General features: G+C 40.7%; 1 protein-coding gene across 3 annotated transcripts in view; it reads left to right on the forward strand.

Annotated features, from left to right (window-relative positions):
* Positions 1 to 15,247, forward strand: part of epha3 (eph receptor A3) — a 116,689-nt gene extending 101,442 nt beyond the window's left edge. For 2 of the 3 annotated variants that reach the window (XM_079563387.1, XM_079563388.1), the window contains 2 exons: positions 7,672 to 7,830; positions 13,736 to 15,247. In XM_079563387.1, coding sequence (XP_079419513.1) covers positions 7,672 to 7,830; positions 13,736 to 13,841 — 265 coding nt within the window. In that variant the 3' untranslated portion in view covers positions 13,842 to 15,247. Of the gene's footprint in view, positions 1 to 7,671; positions 7,831 to 12,737; positions 12,859 to 13,735 lie in introns of all 3 variants that reach the window. The other variant, XM_079563389.1, reaches the window with a different exon arrangement.
* Positions 15,248 to 26,479: the final 11,232 nt, after the last annotated feature.

A 26,479-nucleotide genomic window follows, 5' to 3' on the forward strand; every position in this document is an offset into this window, starting at 1 on the left:
GACGCTTTGTAGAGGTACATTGTGTTGCCCACATGTTCAAAATAAAAATCACTGATTCATTTCCTTAGAAGTCTAATGAAATCCCACAACACAGTTCACAAACACAATTGATAAACTCACTCAATATGACACTTGCATTGCCAGTGTTTTGTTGCCCTTGTCCCAACACTTTTCCGCGATCTGTCATGTAAGAAAAAGAAATATTAAAAATCTGCTCCTCTCATTTTGCACAACTGAACATGCCCCCAAAACTACTGTAACAGCTGTAGTCCCGCGCACCAAGTTTTTTTATTTTGGTACTTTGTATGTACTTTGCACTGTTCTCTGTTGTTGGGACCATATGTCTCCCTTGGGACTGTGGGTCAGCCGCTAGAGCCAATAAAGTATTGTCGGTTCTGGCTAGGGAGGGGTACACACACAAGGCACTGGGCTATGCGGGCAGACGGCTGTGGTATTACGGAGACGTCAAAGCTCATAACATTGACTAATGATTTCTTAAGAAAGTGGAAATGGGTCCCTTGGAGTTTGCATGTAATTTTCCTGATTGGCTTTTAACACTGGGCGAGCACAGGCTGGCGACACAGGCGAGGCGTGGTGATTTATTGCCGCTGTGTGTGTATGTGTGTTAGCGAGAGAGAGAGAGAGGTGGCACACGGGGAGCAGCTGCACTCGACTCCCCGCACCTCGTTTGTCTCAGGGCTGTCCCGTGCGACTAATGGAACACCCCCCTCCCCCCTCCCCCTCCTTCCTACAAGCCCAGGCCGGAGAGTGAGAGTGTGTGCACGGGGGCTTCACTGTCAATAGATGAGAAGGATTGGGGACAGTACGCCAAGGTTGAGCGTTGGCGTAATGGTCGTCATAGGGCAATGAGAGACCAGACAAGGTTATGGTGCACTGATCAGGGGAATTAGTTTCCCATTGTCTGAAGCATGAGAGACACATTTTCAGCATCTTGTTCTGTGCGCTATATATTTAAAATGTGTTTAGAAAAATGTATTGCTTTCCACTTCCACCTCTACGACTGCTACTGCTAATGCCAACCACTACCACTTTTGCCACTGACACTGCTATTTAACCTCTTAAAGGTAAATAAAAATTAAAAAATTAAAAATGATTAAATTAAGTATTTTCCTCCCCCTACATGTTCCAGCAATGTGTAGAATGAGGCCAGACCTATTCACCACAACTGCCTCTAAAATCCTGCAGTGTCACTCAAAAAGTTGTTACTTCGGGTCCGAATTGCCGTCATGCACGAGCTTATTATAGAAGGTGCAGTTACATATATGACCTGAGGTAGCAGTAGCGAGTATAAAAGGCCAAACTTGCATCTAGCCCCTTTAACCCCCGGTTTCACCAAGAGCATTATCTCTTTGATCTTTGTCACAGCCTATAGGCCAGAGAAACGCCTCATTTGAAAGCTAACAACTCATCGAAATGTTGTCACTTTTTTGTTGCGTTTTCGTCACATTTTTGCTAAATCTTTATCGCTTTTTGTGGCTTTTTTGTAGCGTTTTCTTCACACATTGTTGTCACTTTTTCATCACTTTTTTGCCATTTTTCTGTTGCTCTTTTGTCACTTTTCTCTGGCTCTTTTGATGCTTTTATTGTTGCATTTTCGTCACATTTTTGCCCAATTTTTGTCGCAGTTTTTGTCACTTTTTTGTTGCTCTTCTGTGTCTTTTTTTGGTGCGTTTTCTTCACACATTTCTGTCACTTTTTCGTCACTTTTTTGTTGCTCTTTTGTTGCATTTTCACCCTTGTTTTTGTCTCATTTTCGTTCCTATGTTAACCCTTTTTACTTAGAAACTTTCACATTTGGGTAAAGCCAAACTGGAGTAAAATGGGCTTGGTTCAGGTGGGGGTTAAGAGGTTATTCAAATGAAGTATTACAAATAATAGATTTAGAAAGTAAATACTAAAACAAAATCACTAAAATGAGAAGCCTCTCTGCCTCCTTCAGGGGCAACAGTAGTATTTTTCACAACTAAATTTAATAAACAGAAAACTACATAAAACTACACAAATTCTGCCAAGACTGAACAAAGGAATAATAGCTGTTCAACAAAAGTGAAATAAAACTTTGGAAAATCCATTGTTTAGGGAAAAGTAACTACTTTCATACAAGCCAACAATGTGTCAGTCTGCTTTAGATTTTTAGCAGTTTGGAAAGATTCCATGTGTATCTGCCAATATTACGAGGCAACATGTAACAGGAGAATTACTTCAATAATTACATTTTTGGTTCACTTTTCAATATCCCTCAGCTATCAGAGAAAGCCTCCACGATTCTAAGAAAAGGAACAGCACCGGAAAATAATTGTAGTCAAGGTTTCCAAATTAAATACAGCCCTTGAAGACAAATATTTGTACGTCCGTGTGCCAAATGAGGATACTTTCTGATTTCTGATGTTTGAATCGAGGTTAATTCGAAGCGTCTCGTGCGCGCAGGACCTGCACACCGCTTGCACACTGCCTCTTGAGTTCAGAGAGCCACACGCTTGACTGGGATCAAATTAAAATGTCACACTTCAATCAGCTGGCCCTGATAAATCCCATCAGACCACCTGAGGAGAGCATTGATTAAAGCTACATTATATCCATCATATCCAGCAGATGCCAACTTCAGACTAATCATCATTTTAATTTGGATGGTTCGCATGCACGCTCGCTTCGGCCCTGGCTGCCCTGTGCGGCTGATGTCCCAGAATCATCCTCACGATCAGAAACAGTCACTCTTTGATGATGTCATAAGTCTCTGCCATTGTCGGAGGTTCTCTGCTTACAATATACTGTATATATATATTTACAGTAATGGATAGAGGATACAAATATTTAGGAATGAGAGTGTGAATGGGTGAGTGGATCCTTGCTGTAAAGCGCTTTGAGTGCCTAATGTAGGTGGAACAGACCATTTACCATTACCATTCATTTCAAACTCAATTAAGTGTCAGTTTAAGTTTTATTTAGTTGGTTTAGTTAACCATAGTACTGCCTTCAGTCTCCTCTGAAGCAATGCACAGCCTCCTGGGTGTGTCCCTATTTCGGAGCGTGGTGTCCTGCACTGATCAGCTCCTCCACCTCCTACTTCCTCTTCTTCCTGCACAGCTCCACAACAGTCTTTCACCATCTTCTAGGAACGGTGTAGCAGACGAATATAATCTAATCTCCAGTCTAATTCTCCAGTGAATGGACAACAGTAGTTGTAGGGTTAGAAGCTGTGACCTCCTTGTTCGTCCCTTTTTCGTTTCGTGTAGTGCCTTTTGTGACGCCTCCACTGTGCTGCAGGTGTGGGGAGCTCTTCAGTGTTTCTGAAGAAGAAATATGTAGGTCTCAAATGTCTTTAGCTCATAATCTAGCTGTTTGTTTAAAAAACCTGTGTCCGTCATGGCTAGTACGGACTCTCTGCAGTAAAAAAAAAAAATCAAAAATCATAACTGAACCTCACAAAAACACAGCAAAGATGTACAAACGTAACTTGTAAAATGATGTGGAACACAGAAACTACAAATGCAGTTTACAGAAAAGGGCAAAAACGCAGCTGTACCAAGAGAGAGGGAGGTTGCTGCTTGTTTAATTTCACCATGACACCAGGGTTAGACAATTGTCTTTTAGTTTGTATAATGTAGGGTGAAATGCTATTGCCTGTATGTGGAAAAACGTCGCTGCTTGTCATTGTTACAAGCAACAAATAACGTTACTTTACATTTTTGGCTATACATCAGCAACATTTTTTCTCACAAATCCTTAACCCAAAATGAAATCATAATGCAGTGACTCGAGCGCATATGCAACTGTTCAAGATCCTCTCATCTCTGGAGAGCATTAAACTAAGACAGTCCAGCGGTGGTTATGTGGGAGTCAAAGAAATGAAAGATATAGAGCAAAAGGCACAGAGAAAGGTTGTTTGAAAGAATGGGCTTTATTATCCCTCAAGTGAAATTCAGAAGTCTTCATTCTCTCAGAATTCCACTTATGTGCTGCGTTCAGTCTTTCCCCGATCATGTGGTCTCCGTCCCAAGCCGCCGAGAGATGTTGCTGAAACGGTAAGAACAAAAGAAGCAGAAAGTGGTAAGAAGAAGCGAAACAAGGTCATTTGTAGTTTACCTCCCGGCGGAGCTCGGAGGAGAGGAGGGACGTGAAGAATAGATGAAGAGAGAGATCAATACCACAGCTCAGGAAGAAGAAACAAAACTCAGACACCTTGAATTCTTCTTCCCTTCTGGCTTTTCCATTCCGACGATACCACAGCAAAACATGCAGTATTTTTTATTGGGTAAGTGGTGTGTGAGTGAGTATTGGTGGTGGTAGGAGGGTCCGTTTGCACAGATGTGTGCAGCCACGCTTCTGTTTGTCCTCCACCTCAAGAGCAGCCATTGCCACATAAAGTATGGAGTAAATGCCTCTTGTGAAGTACTTTGAGGGTTTGTGATCAATAAAAATATGCATTACTCAAATGCAATACACAAATACGATTCCCTTCCATAATGAGTTGGCAAATGTATATGGATTTGGCAAATCCATCAGTCTGTTTGGGTTTGGTATTGACAAGAGTACAATGGCCTATAATGAAGTTTGAATGAGTATAATTAGTATACTACAGATAGTATGGTACAGTTCACTTTGCAGTCGCGTTTGTTGAAGCAATTTCCTGAAACTAAGAAAACATTATGATGAGGACAAGATCAACAAAAGCTTATAAAGCAAGTGAAACCTTTACCAAGATGGCAATGAATACAATGTTTTACTTAATTTAGCTTGTTATGTTTATGCAACAGATAATTGCCTTAAACGCGTTTTCACATGAGTTTATCCGTCCTCTCATGGAGATTTACACGCTTCCTGTCTATTGCTCGACTCCCTTCCTCTTTCCTACAAACTGGGCTCTCCAGGGGGTCCCCGGGGGTCCTCTCAGAGTTTTGACAGGCCTCTTATCTGGCAGGAAAAGACTCAATCATTAAAACAACAGCCACTCCACAACTTCAAATGCATTCCCTTTCCCCTCGGTTTTGTCTCGTCGCTGTTTGAGATGTCATCGCTGCTTTCTTCTCTCTGTCGGCTTTGTGTTTTTGAAACGCCATGGCTGTCAGTTTCTGAATATATCTGCATTTCTATGGCTCTGATCAGAATATTTGCACATTATGGAAAAAGTGGATGGTTAAATTACAGTGGTATTTCCTTGACTGTGTGTTGTTTTGGTGCAGTTACCTATAGATAAGATTAGATAAGATAAGACAAGCCTTTATTGATCTCACAATGTTCACCAGATGAGTCATAAGGCATAGGTTTCCAAATAAGTATAGGGTCAAGGGCCCACAGAACGTCATCATCCTCCAGTGAAAAGGGTGCAATGATGCAGGAGTTTCAATTAAATTGTGCACATGGTTATTGTTGTGAATAATTTTCTTATTGGAGGATTATAAATGATTTGAGAATGACGGTTCTAAACCACGTTGGCTTGGGTCGAGTACAAGTGAAGGTCAAGTGCATTCCTGTTGTTTTCCACATGCCCTTGGGTGTTTTCCCCATAACATTGTTTCTTTCACATTTGTAAAACCGAGCCACATGTCCTGTTTTTTTTCTGATGAGTTTATTCACAAGCCGAGCAATAGGATTTCCTTTGGGACAATGTGTTTTTCCTCCATGCATGTATGCGTGTGGTGATGGCCTTGTGAATGTCTGATCTCGTCAGATCTTGGAAGCTAAGCAGGGACTGGCTTGGAGGGTAGATCGTGAGGGAATAGCAGGTGTGAGTGGTTTGATGGTGAGTGGAGGGTCACTTGGCGCAGATGTGCCGCCACATGTCACTGAATCGACCCAATGGTTACCTTTCACTACACCACTGTGCTTACTACTTCCGTGTATGGAGTGAATGAAAACGTGTTCATTGTGACCATGTCTGTGAAAGGCACTAGACAAATAAAGGTTGGATCTAATCAAAACTGTGCACTCCACATATGGCCCAATCTTCAAATGTTATACAGCAAACAAAAACACTTTACAGAGGTGTTAAAGGGGGAGCATTGGAATGAAACAAAAGTGGTGCTTTGGCTTCATTGGAAAAATCTGATAAATTATGACCATGAATTCATATGTAATTGAGTAGGTTAGTTTATGGGTTGAGCATCTGTACTGTGAAATGGTTTCAAAACGGAACCCTGTGGGAGTGGGAGACCTTATGTCAGAATTTGCATTGTTTGTTGTCAAATGTAATTTTCTTTTTTAATGCCATCCAAGAAATAGGCCCAAGACCACAAAACACAAATCTATACAATGCATATCAGATTAAACTTAACTTAAAAGTTTTCCCTCTCTCCCCATTGTTCAGCCAAAACCTCGATAAGAGCCCTCTATATAATGACTGACTCTAAAACGATTGCCTCAACCACATCATGAAATATTAGACAGTTAAAACAGCCTTTGTTCTGTCATCTTTAACTTCCGTCTTCTGTTAAAGTCCTTTCCTCGTGTGTGGGTTTTACCTCCGTCTCCGCGCTCTCCGGCAATCATCAGTCAGAGACGTTCAGAGCAGCAGCACCCGCAGCCTCTCCCTCACCCTGCGCTGCTGACGGGGCGCCCCAGAGCCCAACGCGGTGCATTTAATTTGATTTGATCCGATTGAAACCATCAAGTCTAATCAGGTCTCATGTTGCAGTGCTTGTGCCACATGCTCGGCGTATACGGCAGGAAACCGTAATGACATTAGACAGGCCCTGATACGGCTTTTGTTAGTAATCTTGTACTTAAATATGTTCCAATGCATTATGGTAATATTTAGTGCAGCGTTGTGTTTGATTTCCCTCTTGGATAACAACGCCAAAGGAAATTCGCAGGTTGGCTGTGCGTAATGTGTTGTGCTTGTTTTTATGCAAGGTATAGTAGGTAATAAATAACAAGCTGAGATTCGGCTGAACGTGCCATTTAAATATGTATTACATTAAAGGAACAGGCCACCATGTTTCCATACTGAGATAGTGCTCTTACAGTGGAGAAAAAAGTATTTGGTCAGTTTCCCAGATACTTTCTATTGGATTTTGGCCAAATGCCTTTTTCCCCACTGTACCTGAGCTTAGATGAGTTGATGTGTACCAGTCTGGTCTTTATGCGTGTGCTCAGTCACACAAAAGAACGAAGATGTTGTTACCATTTAGCCTCTCCTCCTCTGCTCTATCAGGGATTAGCGTATCTAAACATGGAAGAGCTTGGTCGTTTCTAACTTCACCTCCATTTGGCCCCATAGAGGAGAGGAGGAAAGGGCGAAATGCTAACAATATATTTGGTCTTTTTGCATGACTGAGCGCACGCGTAAAGACCAGACAGGTACGCATCAACTCGTCTAAGCTCACATATAAAATGGTGCAGATGGAAATGAGTGCAGCTTCCTGTGTAACCCTGTAACGGTTTTTCTCATGTGTAATGGATGTTGTTCTGAAAAATGGGAAATCAAAATCATATTTAATTTTCATATTGTTTTCCCCTGGACTTCTACCTAATAAATTAAATGTTGTGGGAGTACACTTTCCCAAACCGATTTGCTTACATGGCAGAAGAAGATAAAATCCCCATACGAGAAGACAATTCTGCTGATGTATCCAAATGTTTATTACATTATTTCCCTGTTCTCTACATTAGGATAATTAGATTGAATGTAATTTGCTTTCCTCTTGTCTACAGGCCGGCCAACCTGTTGCTGGACAGGAGCAGTTCGGAGGTCCCGGTGTCCGTGGGCTCTCTGTCCGACTGGATGGACGGCATGAGGACGTTACCGTGTAAAGAGGCCTTCTCTGGAGTTAGCTACAGCTCCTGCGACACACTGGCCAAGACCTCCACAGAGTAAGTCCACCACACAGGGTCATGTTTTTATTCCAAAATCAATCCGTTTTACTCTGATGGAGCTTTGAACAGGCTAATAACTGGTCAAAGTCAATGATAATGTAAAAGTTAAATGAGAAGCTGTGCTGTATACTGACACACCTGGGTTCAACAGAAGATACATGTTTTGCACATGTTATTTTGATATCTAAAACTTGTTCCTGTAAATATTTAAATCCACAGATATAAACTTAAAGGGTTATTTCAGGATTTTTGACATATGGCCTAATTTCCTAGTTATCCAGAGTGTCGTTGATTTCTTTTTTTTTATTATTATTCATGCATATTTGAAGAATTTAGTGGTAACTAGTAGCCTGCATTTTAAAGATCTTCAAAATCAAACAAACTACTGTAGATCCGGTAACCTAGCAGATCACTCCGTCGCTGCATAGCTTACAACCAGGAAGCTAATGCTGCTCAAATATAAGTTATTTTAAATGCAAAATGCAATATTTCAAAAATTATTCAGTCAAAACAGACATTTATATCGGTAGTTATAAATGTTATAAATGATTTGCCTCAGGTGCACTGTGCTTGGGTCAGACTGTTTTTAATGCAGGCTACAAGTTACCATAGACATGTGCTAGCCTAGCACTAGCCTAGCACCACTAAACCCTTAAAATATAAGGACTGCATGAATTAAAAGAAACAACAAATATCTCTAGAAATCAACAATACCAACCCTCGGAAATTAGGCCCTATGTCAAAAATCCTGAAATATCCCTTTAATGCAACATATAAGATTGAAGGCTGTTTGAAGGTTGAAAGTGTACCACTTCTGTATTGCTAGACAGAGTGGGGAAGTTGTGAACGGGGGGGAAAAAAAACTATATCGATATATATGAAGGAACAGGCCAAAAGCGTAAAGCCGATGTGTCACTGCACATAAGCCTAGAGTGAAAACAGCCAGGGTCCTGATGCCAAGTCTAGATTAAATCACACTGGGAGGTCACAGTCCGCGGCTTTTGAAGTCTGTTAACCTCACTTTTATTTGATCTGAGCTGGAGTTATTTGGTCAGTGCACTATAAAAGAACTATAAAGCTTTTGAAGTATATGGCATAAAAGTAAATATCAATGGTATTGTGCAAAAAAGCTGCAAGTGTGGAACAAGTCCCACTGAAGAACTACAGGACTTTTCTGACACAATCTGTCTGGACCAAGGTAACCTGATTACAAGGCAACAAACAAGGCTTTAGATGATGTATGAAAAGTGCATCGAACCCTCAACTAAAACAATGAATGATTTGGGAACTAATACAGAACCTGTGCAGCTGTTACTACTAGTTTTCTCACGTTGCAATTTATCTCAATCTTCAAAGCTGATCTTGTCATTGGCCAATCATTTACGGATACCTAAATAGGGATTGTATAAGACCATGAATAAGTTTAGACCCCATTCCTACCTATTCCCAGCCCTAACCAGACTTATTTATAAGAACTATTTAAGAGCTTATACATGTGAAAATGAGGCTTTCTCAGGAACACTATGGTCCAGCCGTCATTTGTCAAAAGTCTGGATGCAATCATAGCATTCAATTCCGTGTAATTTCCTTGTGCGTTTTCTGATCAGTTGATGTTCTTTGATATCATAATCAAACCGTACATTCAGAAGTGCTTCCTCCCCTCCTCTCTTGTGCTCCGCTGGCCGACTGCTGCTCCCTAATTGATGTGGTATGCGAGTTGGTAAATAATTGGACATTTGTAATTATTGTGATCAAAGGAGCCATTCGTTGCGGCTAGAACAACACGGGGAGGAGAGCAGCGGCCAGTGCTACACCACTCACGACACCGCTGTGCAGTAGATTTATGAAAAAAGATATGTGCTGATCACTTTAGTGAACAATCCATGTAAAGAAATGTCTGGTGATGACCTAAACTGATGATGTATTGTATTAAATCTGGCATGTGGGATCTGGGATTTTGCAGGCTGTGGCTGAAGGTTACTTTTTCCGGGGCAAATATATCCCCTGAACATTATCAAGGCTGAATGGACTATATTTTTGATTCTACACCTGGGGAGTGTGTCAAAAGGACTTTACGACTGCAAAGTCATGCACAGAATGTAATAGAATACCGTGTTTTTTTGGATCATTTTCTTCTTGAGTTTAAATGTGTGTTTAGTGTTCCAGCAAATTGGAAAAAAAAGATAATGTGTAGCAAATCTATTAAGCTCAGTTGGCTGTTTCACATGAGTCTATTGACTATTGGTTTACAATTTACATGAAAGCCAACATAAATAAATCTGTGAGTGACATGTAGGTTATCAAATGTTGAATCAAGGCTAATTCAATCTATGAGCAGATAATTGAGAGTTGAGAAAATTTACATTACCGGTCAAAAGTTTGGAGATGCTTTTTTCAGGAATTGCTTTTTCTTTTATTTCAAGACCATTTACACAGTAGGTTCTCACTGAAGGCCTTAATTTATGAATGAAAACTGTTAATTTATGTTTTAAACAAAAAAAAGTTGAAAAAGATTCTTCAAAATGGCCGCCTTTTGCTTTGATTACTGCTTTGCATTTTTGACTTTTTGTCAATGGGCTTCACGATGTCGTCACAGAAGTGGTTTTCACTTCACAGACTATTTCAGGTGACGACCTCATTATATGAAGCTCATTGAGAAAATGCCAAGAATGAAGGCTGGCAATTTTGTGTTTATTTGTAGTTTATTGTCTTCGATGAGAATCACACAAAGAATCATGTTCTCACGACCCCCTGTTCTAATATGCACTGTCATCTCTCTGAGGAACTGGCCAATTATGTCTAATGCCATTTAGTAAGGGCATATGTTTAATCAATGAAGTGTTCCTCCTAATACGCATGCTACAAAACAGAAGTGCTTACACTGCAGTTCACCCAAACCTACTGAGTATGATCAAATACACCAGGGATAGGCTACATGCTAACATAATCTTATTGGTGTACAATCTTCTTTTTCTGTTGCTAGTTGCTAAATTTGATGAGTGCAATATTATTCCACAGAAGCAGAGGTTTAAGCTTTGGGGGTTATTATTAGCCAGAGCTAATCTTTGCTCAATATAGTCCGCTCTATTGATTTGTACAGTCTTAATCTAGTCCTTGATATTCAGCATAAGGAAGTGAGCACTCTGACCTTCAGGGAGCAGTGGTCGATTTGGCCTGGATCGTGCTGACTCATCTCAATAGAAGTGTTTCAAATGTGTAATACTGCTTCTTTGAAACTATGTCGACTCTTTTAATATGTGTCCATGTGTTGATCGTCAACTTTTGGGATAGAGAAGATTTTTTTCATGTAGAAATATGTCCAAAAGGGGACCAAAAGTAGCTGAGTATCTGTATATATCATTTGGACTTTTTCTTTTTCTTTTACATGATCGGGCATTCATTTGCATTTTTCAGAGTAGAAACTGGTTTTCCCCCGTTTTTTTCTCAGGACCACATGATTGCACCATAAGTCTAGTTCCTAAATAGCTGCAGTCGTCTTGGCAAAGTGAAACCATAGCTTTGTCATGAAACACCAGTTTGTTGTTTGTGCCCTCATCTGCAAAACTCATTCATGTGCATTTCATACAATTAGGCCATTAACTTCCACAAAAGTACATTCTCCGGCCCGAACCGCTGCAACAATGGCTGGAAACAATGAGTCATGGACAAATCAGATATTTGTATTCCATGAGTAAAGGATCTGTTTAACATACATCTGTATCACTAAGACTAGGGGATAAATCTTGACTTTGGCAGAGTTCAGGGACCTGAAGTGAGGGTTAAAGAAACTGAATGGGTTTTTGTTTCTTTGTGGAGTGACATTAAGGCACAATAGATATGAATTACTCCCGGGTTGTGCTTTCACTAAAGTCCAACGCCATCTGTCTTTATGGGAAAATCTAGATCTCCGTTTGGACAAATATATCACATAAACGTTTTGAAACCCACAATAGTGCATTTGTAGTAAATGTTGAAGTAAATTACATAAGTAACAGTTACTTTTTGATTTAAACTTCTACTGCTTTTATGGGGGTATTTTAAAGAGGCATTTCTTGTTTATTTAAAGCAGAACTCAGTAACTCATGCCCCTAGAGGCCATAAGCGTCACTGCAGGTGTCGTAGCAGGTTTTTTACTCATTAAATGTCTGTGAGAGTAAATACTATGCTGACAGAAAAGACAAAGGGAGAGAGGGATATTGTACATCCAATGACACAATGGAGATAATTTTTTTCACTCAAACATGGCTGTAAATACTGTTTAAGTGGTGCTAGCCCGCAGTTAGCTTTGCCCATTAGCCTGTTAGCTTCTTCTTTGTGATTGATTCCATTAGTGTATATTGGTAGGGAAAGCCTGGTTTTCAGGCCACAGACACCAGGGGGAGATGAAAGACCCACCAATAATCCCCTTAACACTTGTATTACTCCCAGAGGGACAACGAAAATGATTTATTAAGGTAAACAAGTTATTGATTAATTAATCTTTATCAAGTGGTTGTCGATTGACTGATTATATTGATCATCCTATAATGACAATCTCACGGCATTGCAGAAAAAAAGTGTAATTTCTAAGTGTATTTAAAAGATTAAGCCCATAAGGACACATAAAACAATACACTCCAATATGTTCAGACATTCAATTGTATTCATTGGCGCCGAAATTCTACTTCCTCCCTGTTTTATTCCATCTATGGTTGCGCAGTACATTTTAAGTGACCCCAAAGCAACCACAGGCCGCCATTTGTTTTCAGTAAGATATCATCAAATTTCAACCTCTTGCGGTGAACAGTAAATATCGTGTTCTTTGTACTTGACGGTTGTATACTTAACCTAGCCGTGTTTAAATATGCAGAGTGAAGCCTGTGGGATAACATGTGATTAATGTTGCCGGGCCTGGTGTTTCTCAGTAGAGTCATTCTGACGGAGGTCCACGTCACACCGGCCACTTGTCCCGAGTGGGAGCCGTCCATGGGGGTCACCACTCTCTAACAGCAACTCCACAACGCCCCCATAGGCTGAAAGAGGACGGTGCGTCGAGAACGGAGAACCTGTGTGATTTTTGTGTTGCTCTTTGTCTCCAACTTGTTAGTAAAGATCTGCTGTTCTGACTGTCACAACATGCCATAATACTTGGCTACACATTCAATAAACTGCATTTTTTCTAAGTCTTTTTATAATTAAAAGTGTCTAATAACAAATGTCTTTAAGTGGCTTCAGTGTGTCGACATAACACCACGACTTTGTCTGCGGCAGCTCCACTTCTTTTACTAATACAGTAATTGTTATTAATGCACTACGGGACCGAGCTCTAGGCTGTTTCGTCAAATATAATGTGATGTGTTGTTTTTTTCCAGCTGTTTGACAAATGCCTTTGTTTAATGAAGCTGACTAACTGCTGTGCGCGTGTTTGTTTGTTGTGTGAAACCAGCAAAATTAAAAAGCGCTTTTCTTATTATGATGCATGGAACTAAACATTGACATCAGTGGCTTAATCTCAAATCAAGCTTCATTACATGGACCAATGCTGCTCCTCTTATTTTTTTAATAATCTTTCATAAAATATTGATTTCCCTTAAACTGACAAATGCACATACATTTCGTGAGTAAGTTTTGATTCAGTGCTGGACAGAAGTGAAATAGAAATGTCATCTTTCATTTTGCTTCCCCTTAATTTGCCAGTGTAGCTCAAAAGACAGCTCTATAGACGCCTCATTATGCATACAGTAACACTGACTCAAGTGCCTTTGGAAATATGGGGCCACTTGCCTTCTGGGAAATGCACTTCACTGTGAAAAGCCACGAGAAGTGAAAGGAGCAGCGTTGGGAGCATGTTTTTGATGACTCATACGTCTGTCACTGTCCCCAACTCACTGCATCTCCGTCTCTTTTTTTTTGTTTCCTTCAGGGATTTGAAAAAGGTCGGTGTCACTGTGGTCGGGTCGCAGAAGAAGATCGTGAGCAGCCTCAAATCCCTCGATTCCACCGCCAAGAACGGCCCGGTACCGGTTTAAAGAAGAGACAAACTAACTAACTCTGGATTGCGCCAATCGCACTGGGGGGAAGTATCCTAGTGCACGTCCTAACTTGGATTAGCGGAAGAGGGAAGAGTCGAGACCCTTTTTTGTTACGGACAGATTTGGTCCTATAGAGAAGAGTGTCGAATCGTACACTGTCGCTCCATGCAGATGCCTTACAGACTCAAAACACGGAAAGCCAAGGAGGTCCAAGGGATTTTTTTTGTCAGGGATGCTTAACGGGGGACTAGCACGCTCAAAGTCCCCGCGATTGGAGTCTTCGGCGATGGGCTTGGCTCGTGCGGGGGAAAAATACCGGGACATCAGAACAGCCAGCATCTTGTGGTGGACCGTTTCGGGGCTAATCGAGGCATAAGACTTATCTTCCGACTACCTACATTAACTTCTATGACAGAACTGAGCTGGGGAAGCCATTTTTTTTCCCCCTTCACTTTCTTTTGTAGCCCAAACCCGTAACATTTGCATACACCTAAAAGCAATAACTGTGATAATCAACCCACATGCTCAGCACCGATTATAACCCCGCCATCTATTTCAATACTTGCTTTTCAAAACACCCACTTCTCGCGCAAACGTTTCTGTCAATACTCAGGATGTTGATGTTCTCTGTTCACTGGGAGGAACTCAAAGGAAGGATAGAGTGGTGTGAATTGACAAAGCGACATCGTTAGACCAGCTGTCTCGAGAGGCATTGGGTTGCAAAAAACGTGTTAGTAATACGGGCTTGTTTTGGACTTTCCGTGTCAGGAAAGAAAGCAAGCTGCGCGACACAATATCTGATCTTCTGCTTCCACGCAAATCCATGATGGTACTTCCAGTAATCTTTTGTGATGGATTACATTTTACGTTGTATTAACACAAGCCATGGAAGGGTTTTTGCTATGTCTATAAAAAGGGAGTTTGTTCTAACCACATTTTAACTCATAATTCTTGTGTATTGCTTATAAAAAAGTTGAGTGCCTCCTGCTTTTGAGTTGGATATCCATGGAAACAGGAACATTGCATACAGTTTGCTCAATGAAGAATCCATATTTTACTCTGTCACCTTGCAGCTTGCATCATAATTTGGCTGATCAAAGTAGGACTGCCCCGAAGGATGCAACACTTTCTTCAAAGATTATTTTCAGTGTGTCCAGGATGGGTTTTCCCAAAGGCACCGTCAATAATGAGTGATTTTTGTTAGATTTCTCCAAGTTGCTCAGATCTTGCTGTGATGTCAGAACTCAAAGGCACATATCCAATGTTTCAGGTGGATTGGTTTGGTTCGACTCTTTTGATTATTTTCTTTCAAACAAGATATCCATCGTAGTAGAAGTTGTCAAAGTCATCAACTGGACTGGATTGTTTTGAGTTGAGGTAGTTTCGCCTCTTTAGCATTTAGCAACTTATAAACATGACAATTAGATCGAGAGCAGAAAAAGCCCTTGTGGAACATAGGGCTGTCACGATAATTACTATATTGACTTATCATTCAATAAATAACAGATGAACGATATATTTTTGGGCTCGATATTTATCGTCTGTACATTTATCAGCATTTCCCCCATGTCTTCTTTGTAAAACATTGATTTTTAACTGAAGCATATTGAGTTCCATCATATTTCATGTTTATTACAGCTTGTGTGGTATTTTAGGATATGATTATGCACTTTTAGAACAGAGGTTTACTGTCATTTTTATGCCTGAGAGTTGACAGTATCCAGTATCGTTAGAGTCAATAATATCGTTTATCGCGATACTTTCCCGCCTCAATATATCGAACTTCAAAATTGCTATCGTGACAGGCCTTGTGCAACACAGATAAGTTGATGACTTTGGAAACTTTCAGTACAAAGATGAACTCCTAGACGACAGAGAGCATACTTTAACAAAATGTCCACCATTTCAAGTAGCGACCCTCAAAACCGTTTTGGTATTTTTCCATATGTTGATGAAGCTGACAGCTGGTCTCTGTAATTCAAATAAACCTCACTCAGATACAATTGTAGGATCTGTCTCAGAGAAACCTGACCGTTTTGATGTGGCCGTAGTATTGATGCTTGTTTTAATTCATGAATTCAATGACATGTATTCAAAGTCTGGTGCCCTGCATTTGTGCTGAACCTCTCTTAGTAACTATGGACTGTTGAGGCGCTGCCCACTGGACTTTGGTGGCCAAAGTCCAGTGGGCAGGAACTAAAGGAACTAAAAACAAAAACATCATTCTTTCGCTATAGGGGCAATTCACCACTTGACATTCATCATTGGACAGTATCAGAAGAGAACCACAGATTATATATAAAACCTATTCACATAATGTCATTTTTCCCACAAACTTCATGAAAAACTGATTGGACCTAACTATTTTTAGCACTTAGTTCAACACTTGTGAAGCACTTTTGAAAGAGTGATCATGCCTTTAGCCAGAGAGCTGACCGCGATGTGGTGCTTTTGGGAAGCCCAGGCCTGTGGAGTGTCTGTTGGTACTCTGTCCTACCTGTGGATGCTGCTTTTGCTGCTAGTCTTTGAATTTCTATGTACATAATGTAAACCATCGGCATAACAGCAACTAGCACTACAGCCCGTTGTGTGTACATGGCCATCGCTCTTTGTACAAATGTTTGTATGTATAAAGGAAAGAAATTAAATCGTGCAACATTTTTAATTAAAAACAAAAATCATCTGTATTATATCTGTATTTTGAATTCTATTTGCCATTTTGTTTTTTTCTTTTCTACAATAAAAGGCAATTATAATTACATGATTATTTATTTGCTAACATTATAAGAAGCAATGTTGTTGTGTTTGTAGCATACAGTAAATTATGTGTTAGTGCTATGTGTTTTTGTTTTTTGACTTACTTTTAAAGAGCATCCCAGAGAGCAATACTGTTCTTCATGTCCAATAGCCCTCATTCTGTCTGGACTGACCCGCGTGTCTGTGTGCGAGTTTGTGTGCAAATGTAGATGGCCTTGTCTACTAATGTCAAATGATTTGTAGTGAAACATTTATATTTTTATAATAAATATTGGCAAAATATTTTCCAAAAATGGATGCTGACAGAGATGTTCCTGTGTGTTTATTTGATGAGGTGAGGAGTGCAGCTCTGACAGCAGCGAGAGCGCCAAGACAACCAGGGGATTTCGAAGCATCCGCTCAACAAAAACGCATGTGTAGCATTCCCACAGCATTCAACAAGAGGCCCGTTCTAAAAGGTAGTAAAGGTTTTCAAAAAAATCATCCTTACTGGGTTGAAGAGTGTTTCAGACTAGGATTTATAGCCTCTCAGTAAGGGAGACTTAACGCAAGCTTATTCAGCCTAAAAATCTGCCTTCACCTTATTTAATTGCCTAATTTTTCTGTCTGGAGCTGATACGGAGCTGGTATGTAAGCAAGCGGTGTGAAATGATGCTCAAGTAGGGTCCAAAAGCTCAACTGACCAAACCATCCCACGAAAAAGAGCCAATCTCTGTTTAATTCTGTCATTTATATAACATTACCCCCTTTCCGGTTAGGGTTTGCACATAGAATTGTTCATTTGCCAAAAGAGTTCACTCAAACACTGTTGCATTTTGCGAGTTGCACTTTATAACCAATTTGTCTCAGCTTATGAATCATCCACAATGTCATCAACAGTGGATTTGCACGGTCAAACACACGGCGCTTCATCATCAGATACGGTGCATTTATGATATGTTTCGGACACAATATTTATGGACGGACAGTGCGAGCCAAAGCGGTAGATGATCATATAGGTTTGACATCAAAGACGGCTTCGGAGCATGTGTTGAAAAGATCTGAGGTCACCGTCTAGGACTCATAACTCTCACTTCATCTGTTTCACTGAGGAGCCCATACATCAAGGCTTCGGCGCGTGTTGTGATCTGCTGATAAAAGACGCCAATCTCACGTGAGTGGCGTGTAAGACCGCGTGGAATAAAGCGAAGGGGGCAGGTGCTTTATATCACACCGAGGAGTGGAAACAGACATGGACGAAGGTTTTTGTCGGAACAACCTGCTGGCAGATTTGTTTTCATTTCCACTTCTCCTCGTACACGGACTCTGGAGAGAAATGTGTTAGGCTTTGTGGATTTAGGCTGCAAACAGAGATTCAAATATTGACAACTAAACTCTTCTGAACTTATAACTGAAAACAAATTTGTCACTGCCAGAGACCACACACACACACAAGATGGAGAGGTTTTTCTTTCTCTATGACCTTCAGAAGGCAGTGTGTGTAAACTGCTTTGCCCGTTGGATCCTATCGGCACAGCCCAGGGTCCCACCTCACACATTTTCAATTCAATCTCATATTAGAAAGCCAAACAACAGCAACTGTGGGTAAAGGTTTAAAGATGTGTGCCTCTCCAAGTGCAAAAAACAAATAAATACAAATTATGACATGTCCCTGGTACACAATCAAACGCTCTGTGTCAGTAGATTGACACATTACAAGTTCTGTCTATTTATTTTTAAATAAATAGACTCGGTTAACGCCTTAACCGAGCGCATTTTCTCCAGTTCAGTTTTACCCAAATCTGAAAGGTTCTTGACTAGAGCTTACATCCTGTCTGGCCAGGGCAATGCCTAATTTGAAAGCTAAGACCTGCAAAAGTGATGTTAACTGATCTGCTTTCTTGTGTTTTTTGCCACTTTTTTGTTGAGTTTCTACCACTTTTTTTGCTGCACTTTCATTGCTTTTTTGTCACATTTTTATTTATTTTTCGTTGCTCTTTGTGTGGCTTTTTTGGTCACTTTTACGTAGCCCTTTCATTGCTCTTTTTCCATTCTTCTAATTTTTGTCGCTTCTCTCAAGAGGCTTTTAGATTTGGATGAAGCCAAACTGGAGAAAATTTGCTCGGTTCAAGTGGGGGGAAGAATTTAGAAGTGCTAGGCTAGTGCTAGGCTAGCGCATGTCTATGGTAACTAGTAGCCTGCATTAAAACAGTCTGACCCAAGCACAGCGCACCTGAGGCAAATCACTTATAACATCAGACTACCGATATAAATGTCTGTGTTGACTGAATAATTTTTGTAATACAACCATTTTGCATTTTAAAGGACGCATTCAGCTTCCTGGTTGTAAGCTACGCACCGGCGGAGTGATCTGCTAGATTACCGGATCTACAGTAGTTTGTTTACCGGTGGCCGGCATTACTACACGTGGAATTCACAAAGGAGCTTTCTACAAATCAGATATGGCAACGTTTGGAGGACTACCCGATGATTTTGAAGAGCTTTTCAATGCAGGCTACCATAGAAATGCGCTAGCCTAGCACTAGCCAAGCACCACTGAACTCTTCAAATATAAGGACTGTATGAATTAAGAGGCAATCTCCAGAAATCAACAACACTCTGATAGATAGGAAATGAGGCCCAATGTCAAAAATCCTGAAATGTCCCTTTAAGAGGTTGAGAAGTGAGTATCTGATCTGTATTTTTGATGCCATAAAGCTTTGTTTTGTTTCCCTCCTTTCTCCACTCCATCCTATACCACCTGCTCAAACGCCTGACGCCTTGGTTTTCTCATTACCATTACTCTCCAGGTGGAACCACATGTTATTATCAAAAAAACCTGGAAAGGGCACATTTGATCTGCCAAACAACGTGATGAATGGCACTGTTCATCTCCGCTGCATCTTTTACATTATCAACAGCTTTGTTTAAAACCGCCTTATCTCCAAACAAACTCACCTCGGCAGCACAATTTTAACGCACCTGCTTTTTTTTCCCTTTTTTTTTTTTGGGACGCTCCCTTATCTTATCACGTCCCCCAGATCGTACATGTTATTCCCATTATCTTAAAACTGTGTGAGATAAAACAAAAAATCATGAAGGCGCTGTCAAAGAAACTGTGTTCATTGGTTCTTGAACGAGGAAACGTCATGTGTTCTCTTTGTGTGCACATCTGCATGGGAACATCTGGATAGTGTCAGCCTTTCAACATGAAGCAGCGCGCCTGTCACTCTCTCTCTCTGTCTCTCTCTCTCACTTTCACTCTCACTCTCTCTCTATCCCGCGGTGACACTTCTCATCTCCACAGTGCAGCAGAAATGAGACCGAACATGGGACTTCCACTTTCAAATCAGACGACAATTGGACTTTAACCAGGCGTAATCAGAAACAAAGTGAATGGTCCGAGTAGCAGAAGCAGCAGCAGCAGCGAGAGGAGCTGCTTCACAGATGTGCACAGACAAAAGGATCACTATTTTTTGGGTGGCATTTGTTTAATATAAAAATGAGGGATGCACCAATCCGGTATTGGTATCAGATATCGGAGCCGATACTGAAAAAAATACGATATCGGATATCAGCTACAAATATCCAATACTCAGCCGATAACAAGATATTCACGCCTTTAAAAACACAACTGTCACCAACTAAATCTAAGTGAATATGGACATATCATTTTGAAGCTAAGAACCTGGAGAATTCAGCCGCTAAGCTAGCTTTAACCTCCGCAAACGTATTTTTGATCGTTGCGCAAAATGTAGCAGCTAGCAAAGGCATGCTAAAGCCGACGGAAGCATGCTAATGCTAACAGCAACTCATCAAGGCTAGGTCAGAGACAATGAAGTAGCCTAAAAAAAAGTGCTTCTATTTTAGCTTATGAAATGAAAGATGAAAGATTAACTGATATAAGATAGCCTATTTGTAATGGCCAAGTTATAATGATCAGATCACTTTATGTGAGTTGTTTATATTAATTTATAAAATAGCCTGTCACAAGGATAGTGTTGAAAATCCAGGGATCCTTGTTAAAAAAAAAAAATCCATTAGTTTTTAATAGATATTATTGAGCTGTGTAAAAGGAATACTTTATGGATTTCACAATGAAAATAAGAGGACCATTAACTTTTTCACTTAGAGAAAGCCCCTTTTAAGAAAGTCTCTTGGTATCGGTTAATATCGGACATCGGCAGATACTCAAATCCCAGTATCGGTATCGGAGGCGGAGTGAGAGAGAGAGAGAAGTTTTCCATTAAAATGAGCAGAACTTATTTGCCATTGACACTACTGAGACAAATCAATAAATACTAATATTTTCTCTGACTACTGCGTATAATTAGGATTGAAAACGGGGAAGCGCTTTGCTTCTTTGACACAAGTTGCAATCCCGTCGCCTCCCCCGTTTGACTCTTTGATTTCTGCTAAATAAAAGAGCAGGCTCCAGCTGTGTGCAGCTGTTTCCCAGGCCCGCCGCCATCTTGCATTCTCCTACAGCCCCCGTTTAGTTTCCCCCCCACGGCATGCTGGGAGGATGGCTTCCTCATAAAGCCACTTCCTGGGTTCAAAGATCATTAATAAAAGACAAGATGTAGTGTGTTAATTACCGTGACGCTGTTTATCCGTCTCCTGCAAGAGCGATGGTGTTTGGACGGCACTAAATTTGAGAAACACACACACACACAGAGCGGAGTTTACGGAGAAGATCTCGCACCGCGGGGAGCAGTAAGCTGTCATAATACTGTCTCTGCCACACTCATGCTCCGTGTTGTACTTGGCTTTCACCTCCTGTAGGCACCGCTTCCAAAACCTCTATGTCTATAAACTATTCAGTCAGCTATGATTGATACTCAAAATGTTTCAAATAAACCTTCATTTTCTTGGCAAGAGGTTTTAAATTACCTGTAGCCTGAGCAATTTCAAAAAAGGAAGGATCGTGGAAAGCATAGACAAGACATCTGAGAAGAATAGCACTAAAATGTAATGGTGGTAATTAAGGAAGGTCCAAAATGATATGAAGATACTGAGATATGACGAGGAATAGATGTAAATTTGAGACAAACTCATTAGGGGGTGGGTTTAGAAGCGATCTGATACCAACCTACACTAATGTATATAGTTTTACTATAACATGCATGAAATATCGGGAAATAATCAACACTATAATATCTTGTGCTCCTCACATTATATAGATCCAATCCAATTGTATGTAGACTATACCTGCTTTTCTGTGCCCCCTGAAAAATAACTTTTAGGTTGAGTTAAATTTCAATACATTTATAATTGAAATATTGGGTCATATATTTCAGGTAATCAGTAATCTAGATTGTAAAACTAAAAGAAAGCGAATAACAATGAATTATCCAATGCTGTTGCAAGCAGTTCTTTGAAAATGCCCTTTCAAATGTTTCAGAAAGGGCAGAAGAAAATACTTAGCATTTGCTACAACTTTTACCCATTTTACTTTTCACCAAATGACTTCTACATTTTGTCAAGTTTTTTTCTGCAGCCTTTAGCTATCCGCCCTGGCACGGGGCCCATGGAGCTATAAAGGAGATCAGGCGCGTTGTAATGCTAGCTGAGGAGCCGCCATTAGCCGTGAGTGTTAATAGGAACGTCCCGTAGAGCGGCGCTGTGCATGCGGACTATCGACACCTCTGTCCGGGGAGCGGAGAATTGATTTTCCGTGAGACTGCAGGAGGCTGAGTGATGTGGAGGGATGCCTGTTACTCTGATGTCAGCACTTTGTCATGTCCCGCCTCCTGCTCTCCTTCCCCCCCATATACGTCACCCCTCACTCACTCTCTCCTCCCGTAATGCACTTCATTTTGTCTTTCTTTCATCTCTTTCTCTGGAATTTATCTCAACGCTTGGGCTGCATCCAATATCAAACACTTACCCACATTGGAATTGAATGAAGTGTATAAGAAGGTCTTTGAAAATGCATAAATGGAAAGAGTCCTCAAAAGTCTGAAACGATTTATCTTACATATAAGCCTTCTTGAGTCAGTTTTGGTTTTCTAAACTTATTTGCTCATGTTAAAAGTAGGAATGATTTCAAACAGTAAAACAAAGACCTGGATAAATTAAGACTGTTGTCGGGAAAGGCAACCAAAGTGACGAAATATGCGTATAGCAATTAAAGAAAATCAAAACAGCCTATTCTATGTTTTTAATGTAAAAAAATCCTCAAAAGCTGGTCGGATGAAGTCATGTGACTGAAAGCCATCCATAGCTGTCGTTGTGAATGCGCTAAAGTCTTGTCTCAGGGTGATAGATGACATTACCTTCTCAAAACAGGAGCCCTACAGTTTGGTGGAGGACGTCGTTCTCCCACAGAAGCTCCTCTCCACGTTCCGTTATTCCGACGTTTCCTGTTCCTTATCTCGGTAGACTCCACATATTAAAGCCATACATCACCGGGATCAAACCGGAGCGCGCGGGAGCAGTGACAGCCTGATTTAGTGCCAGGTTTGCTCTGTGTCTGTGAGTTTTATGATTGGGGTCACAGTTCATGGGCACAGGGACACACTTCTGACAAGGGCCTTCGCTTTGACTACTGGTGTTTGAGGCATTTTTTTTCATTTTTTTTTCCCGCAGCTCCTCTCTCTGTCTGACCTCAGTGCATTGTAAGGCCACATGTCAATGCCACTTCAGACGAGAACAGCTGAGGCGGTCCACTGTGAAGGCTGCTGCTGACCAAGAAGAGCCTGTTTTTTGTTGTTTTTTGCCCATATCTTGGAAAGTTTCAAATGACTTTTGTTTCCGGTATTCAACTATTTACCACTGAGAGTCATCGTAGCATCTTCCTTTCTCATGGGTGCGCCCTTCCACTTAACTCCACACCGATAAGACAACAAACATGTTCAAGTTGTTGATGCACCATCCAAATAAACAGCAAGACACTATCCTTGGAATCGGTGGAAAATCCAATAATTACTGCATATTTATTGTTTGTTCAAAGACCTTTCAAGACAAAAACTCCAAACTCCATCTGATACTGTCTTTGTGTACTGGATGAAGATACTTACCAACCTTTCCTTTGTATGGAGATGAGTTATTGATGACGGTCAAAAGGCAGAAGTCAAACCCAGGGAACCGTGGTTGTGTGGAGGCTGAATGAATAGTAGTACCCTGAAGAGATTTGAAAAGCTTGTCTAGCTTAAAGGGCAAAACAAATTCAAGGAATGCATAATTGCTATTACCTTCAAATTCTGCATTTTATTTTTAAATGTGACTTTTACGGAATGCACAATTATATCAGTGGGGAGTCAGCACAATGAGTTTCACTAAGACAAACTGCTGATTTAGCTGCCGCTGCTTCTCGACCCGCTCACACTCTGAATGACTGAGTCGCTCACACTTTTCCACATCGTACTCAGTGCAGTTTAAAGTTCTCAGAGAGGTGAATGTGTTCATTGACTTTGTCTGCACACTCGTACCATTCATTATTGATAGAATTCCTTTTCCAAAGGTTTCTGGACCAAACCTTAAACTGGAAGGACGTTAATCATCAATAAGTACATATAGACACTAGAACATATCTGCTGCTTTATATTTCTTTGGGATTTGTTTGGTTGTTTTTGACAATATCCCCTCTGAAGATTAAAGTTCTGCTGTAAAGTTAGGTGCCTGCCTTGACTCTCTCATGCTGCCGTGCCCCTCCCCCTGAGCCCACTGTTACTGTACACACATGAGGAGACTAAAGCTATTTATTTTTGTGTTAATTCTGCCTGACATTTACAATTACCGCAGCGTTTGTGTGCAGCGGGGCCTGCTTTAATAGGCCTGTTGACTGTCAAACTTGGTTAAGTCTCTTCAGATCTGTGCTCTCCTCTCAAAGGGACCCTGTTGTTTGCGCGACGCTGAGTGCGTCCGTCTCAGATCAAGGGTTTATACTCTAAATTATTGTGATGTAACATTGTGGGAGCTGAATGTCAACAATATGAGTTTAAATTTGATTGTTGGAAACTTTTGTGGGGCAACTGAGTAGAGAAATCCTTCTAATCCCCATCCTCCAAAACATAGTCTTTTGTTCCTTTACTTACCCCTTGATGCTGTGGTTAATACTAGTTCCTGAGAGATTCCTTCAATATAAATCACTCCAAAAAAGTACAGTATTTTCCGGACTATAAGTCGCTCCGGAGTATGAGTCCCACCAGCCCAAAAATGCAAAATGAAGAAAAACAAACAAACATATAAGTCGCATATAAGTCGCACCAACCTTGGCAACTACATGGGCACGGAGGCGTGACTGCACCGTTGACAAGCCTCTCCCGGCATCACGTTGTTCAAGCACCCACTTGTAAACTCGTTCCTCTAGCTGTGGCCATCTACCTTTTAGCCCGCAATTAGCTTTTTTTGTTTTCTTCATTGCAGTGAGAGTAACCTCCGCTTTTTGCCAGTCCCTCACAAGTTTCTCGCTCACTCCATACTTTCTCTCTGCTGCACGATTTCAGTTTGTTTTTTTTATCTTAAGTGGTACGGGAGTAGCAGATACTGGTACACAAGCCTAGAGCGCCCTCTAGTGGCTGTCAGTGTGAAAAACACAAACATTGTGGCATTACATATTTTGATAAATAAGTCGCACATGAGTATAAGTCTCACCCTCAGCCAGAATATGAAATAAAATGCGACTTATAGTCCGGAAAATACGGTATGTGGATTTAGTTTTGAAATGCTCCAGCTTAAGCAATTTTACTCTCATTTTAGAGCCACTTTGATTCACAATGTACCTCATTTTAAACACTTTACACTTTTTTTTCCCCGTTGAAATAAATGTCAAAACTTTGTAAAAAACTGTTACTTTTACACAATGTTCTTGAATCTGTTTCATCTCTCCAGTTAAAACAATGAAGAGGCCGTTGCAGAGTCACAGGGACAGGCGGCAGGCAGACAGACAGACTGGTGGGGACAGACATGTCCATATCGATTGTGTAAAATGACACTTAGCTCTAATGGAGACATGATGTTGTTAATACAGTTTTTGAGTGGTCCACTGGAGACACAAGTCAACATTTAGAGGGTATAAAAGCCCTTTTTGTTCTATTGATCACATGACTGACTACATGTGTGCTTACTCTGAGAGACTGAGATGGGGTTGCAGTACTTTCCCATGCTTGCTCCATGCAGTTGGAATAGTTGTGCTCTGATTTATAAAAATAAATAAGGAAATAAATAATGTTGTATTACTATATTGTATTACTATTAAACTCTTAACAAAACTGTTGCAGTTCAACGAGATTCCTGGGTTCACTTACTTTTTCCTCCCTGTACTGTGAATGTTTACATGTTATGGCCATTAAAAATATGATAAAATGTAAGTGTTCGGGTGGTATTAGTTTAAGCAGACAGTGTTTACTCATTCTTGTGATTTTGATGAAGATCAGACCACATTTTATGACCAATTTTTAGGCAGAAATGTGAGAAAATCCAAAGCACTCACATACATTTTCCTCCCACTGTATATGTTCCCCGTTCAGTTCAGCTACATGAATGGCTTTTCCACAATAATCCACACACTGTGTTACTTTCTTGAGTCTGGAATTGGTAAAGTGGTTGGATAATTAGTGATGAAACAAGGCTGTGTTTTATAAATCGGATTATTTGAAAGAATCTGCCAGAAAAAAGGCAGACATTTCAAAGAGCGTGGTGCAGAAAATGACAGTTGAAATGCTGACAGTGGATTGTGTTTCGCGTCTCTTCCTGATACTTGGCAGAAGAGTCCTCCTCCGCCCTTCTCTCCCATAACAGAGGTACCGAGAGGCTATCAGAGCTCTGCGCGGATGTGATGGTCCAGTAGCACCTCAGCCTCAGCCCGCGGAAAAACTGAGGCGAGATCCTTGTGAGAGTCCAGTCTCGATCCACTCCAATCCGCACAAAAGCTTCACAAAAATCCCACATGCAAG

This window comes from Gobius niger (assembly GCF_951799975.1).
Source record: "Gobius niger genome assembly, chromosome: 9".
NCBI lineage: Eukaryota > Metazoa > Chordata > Actinopteri > Gobiiformes > Gobiidae > Gobius > Gobius niger.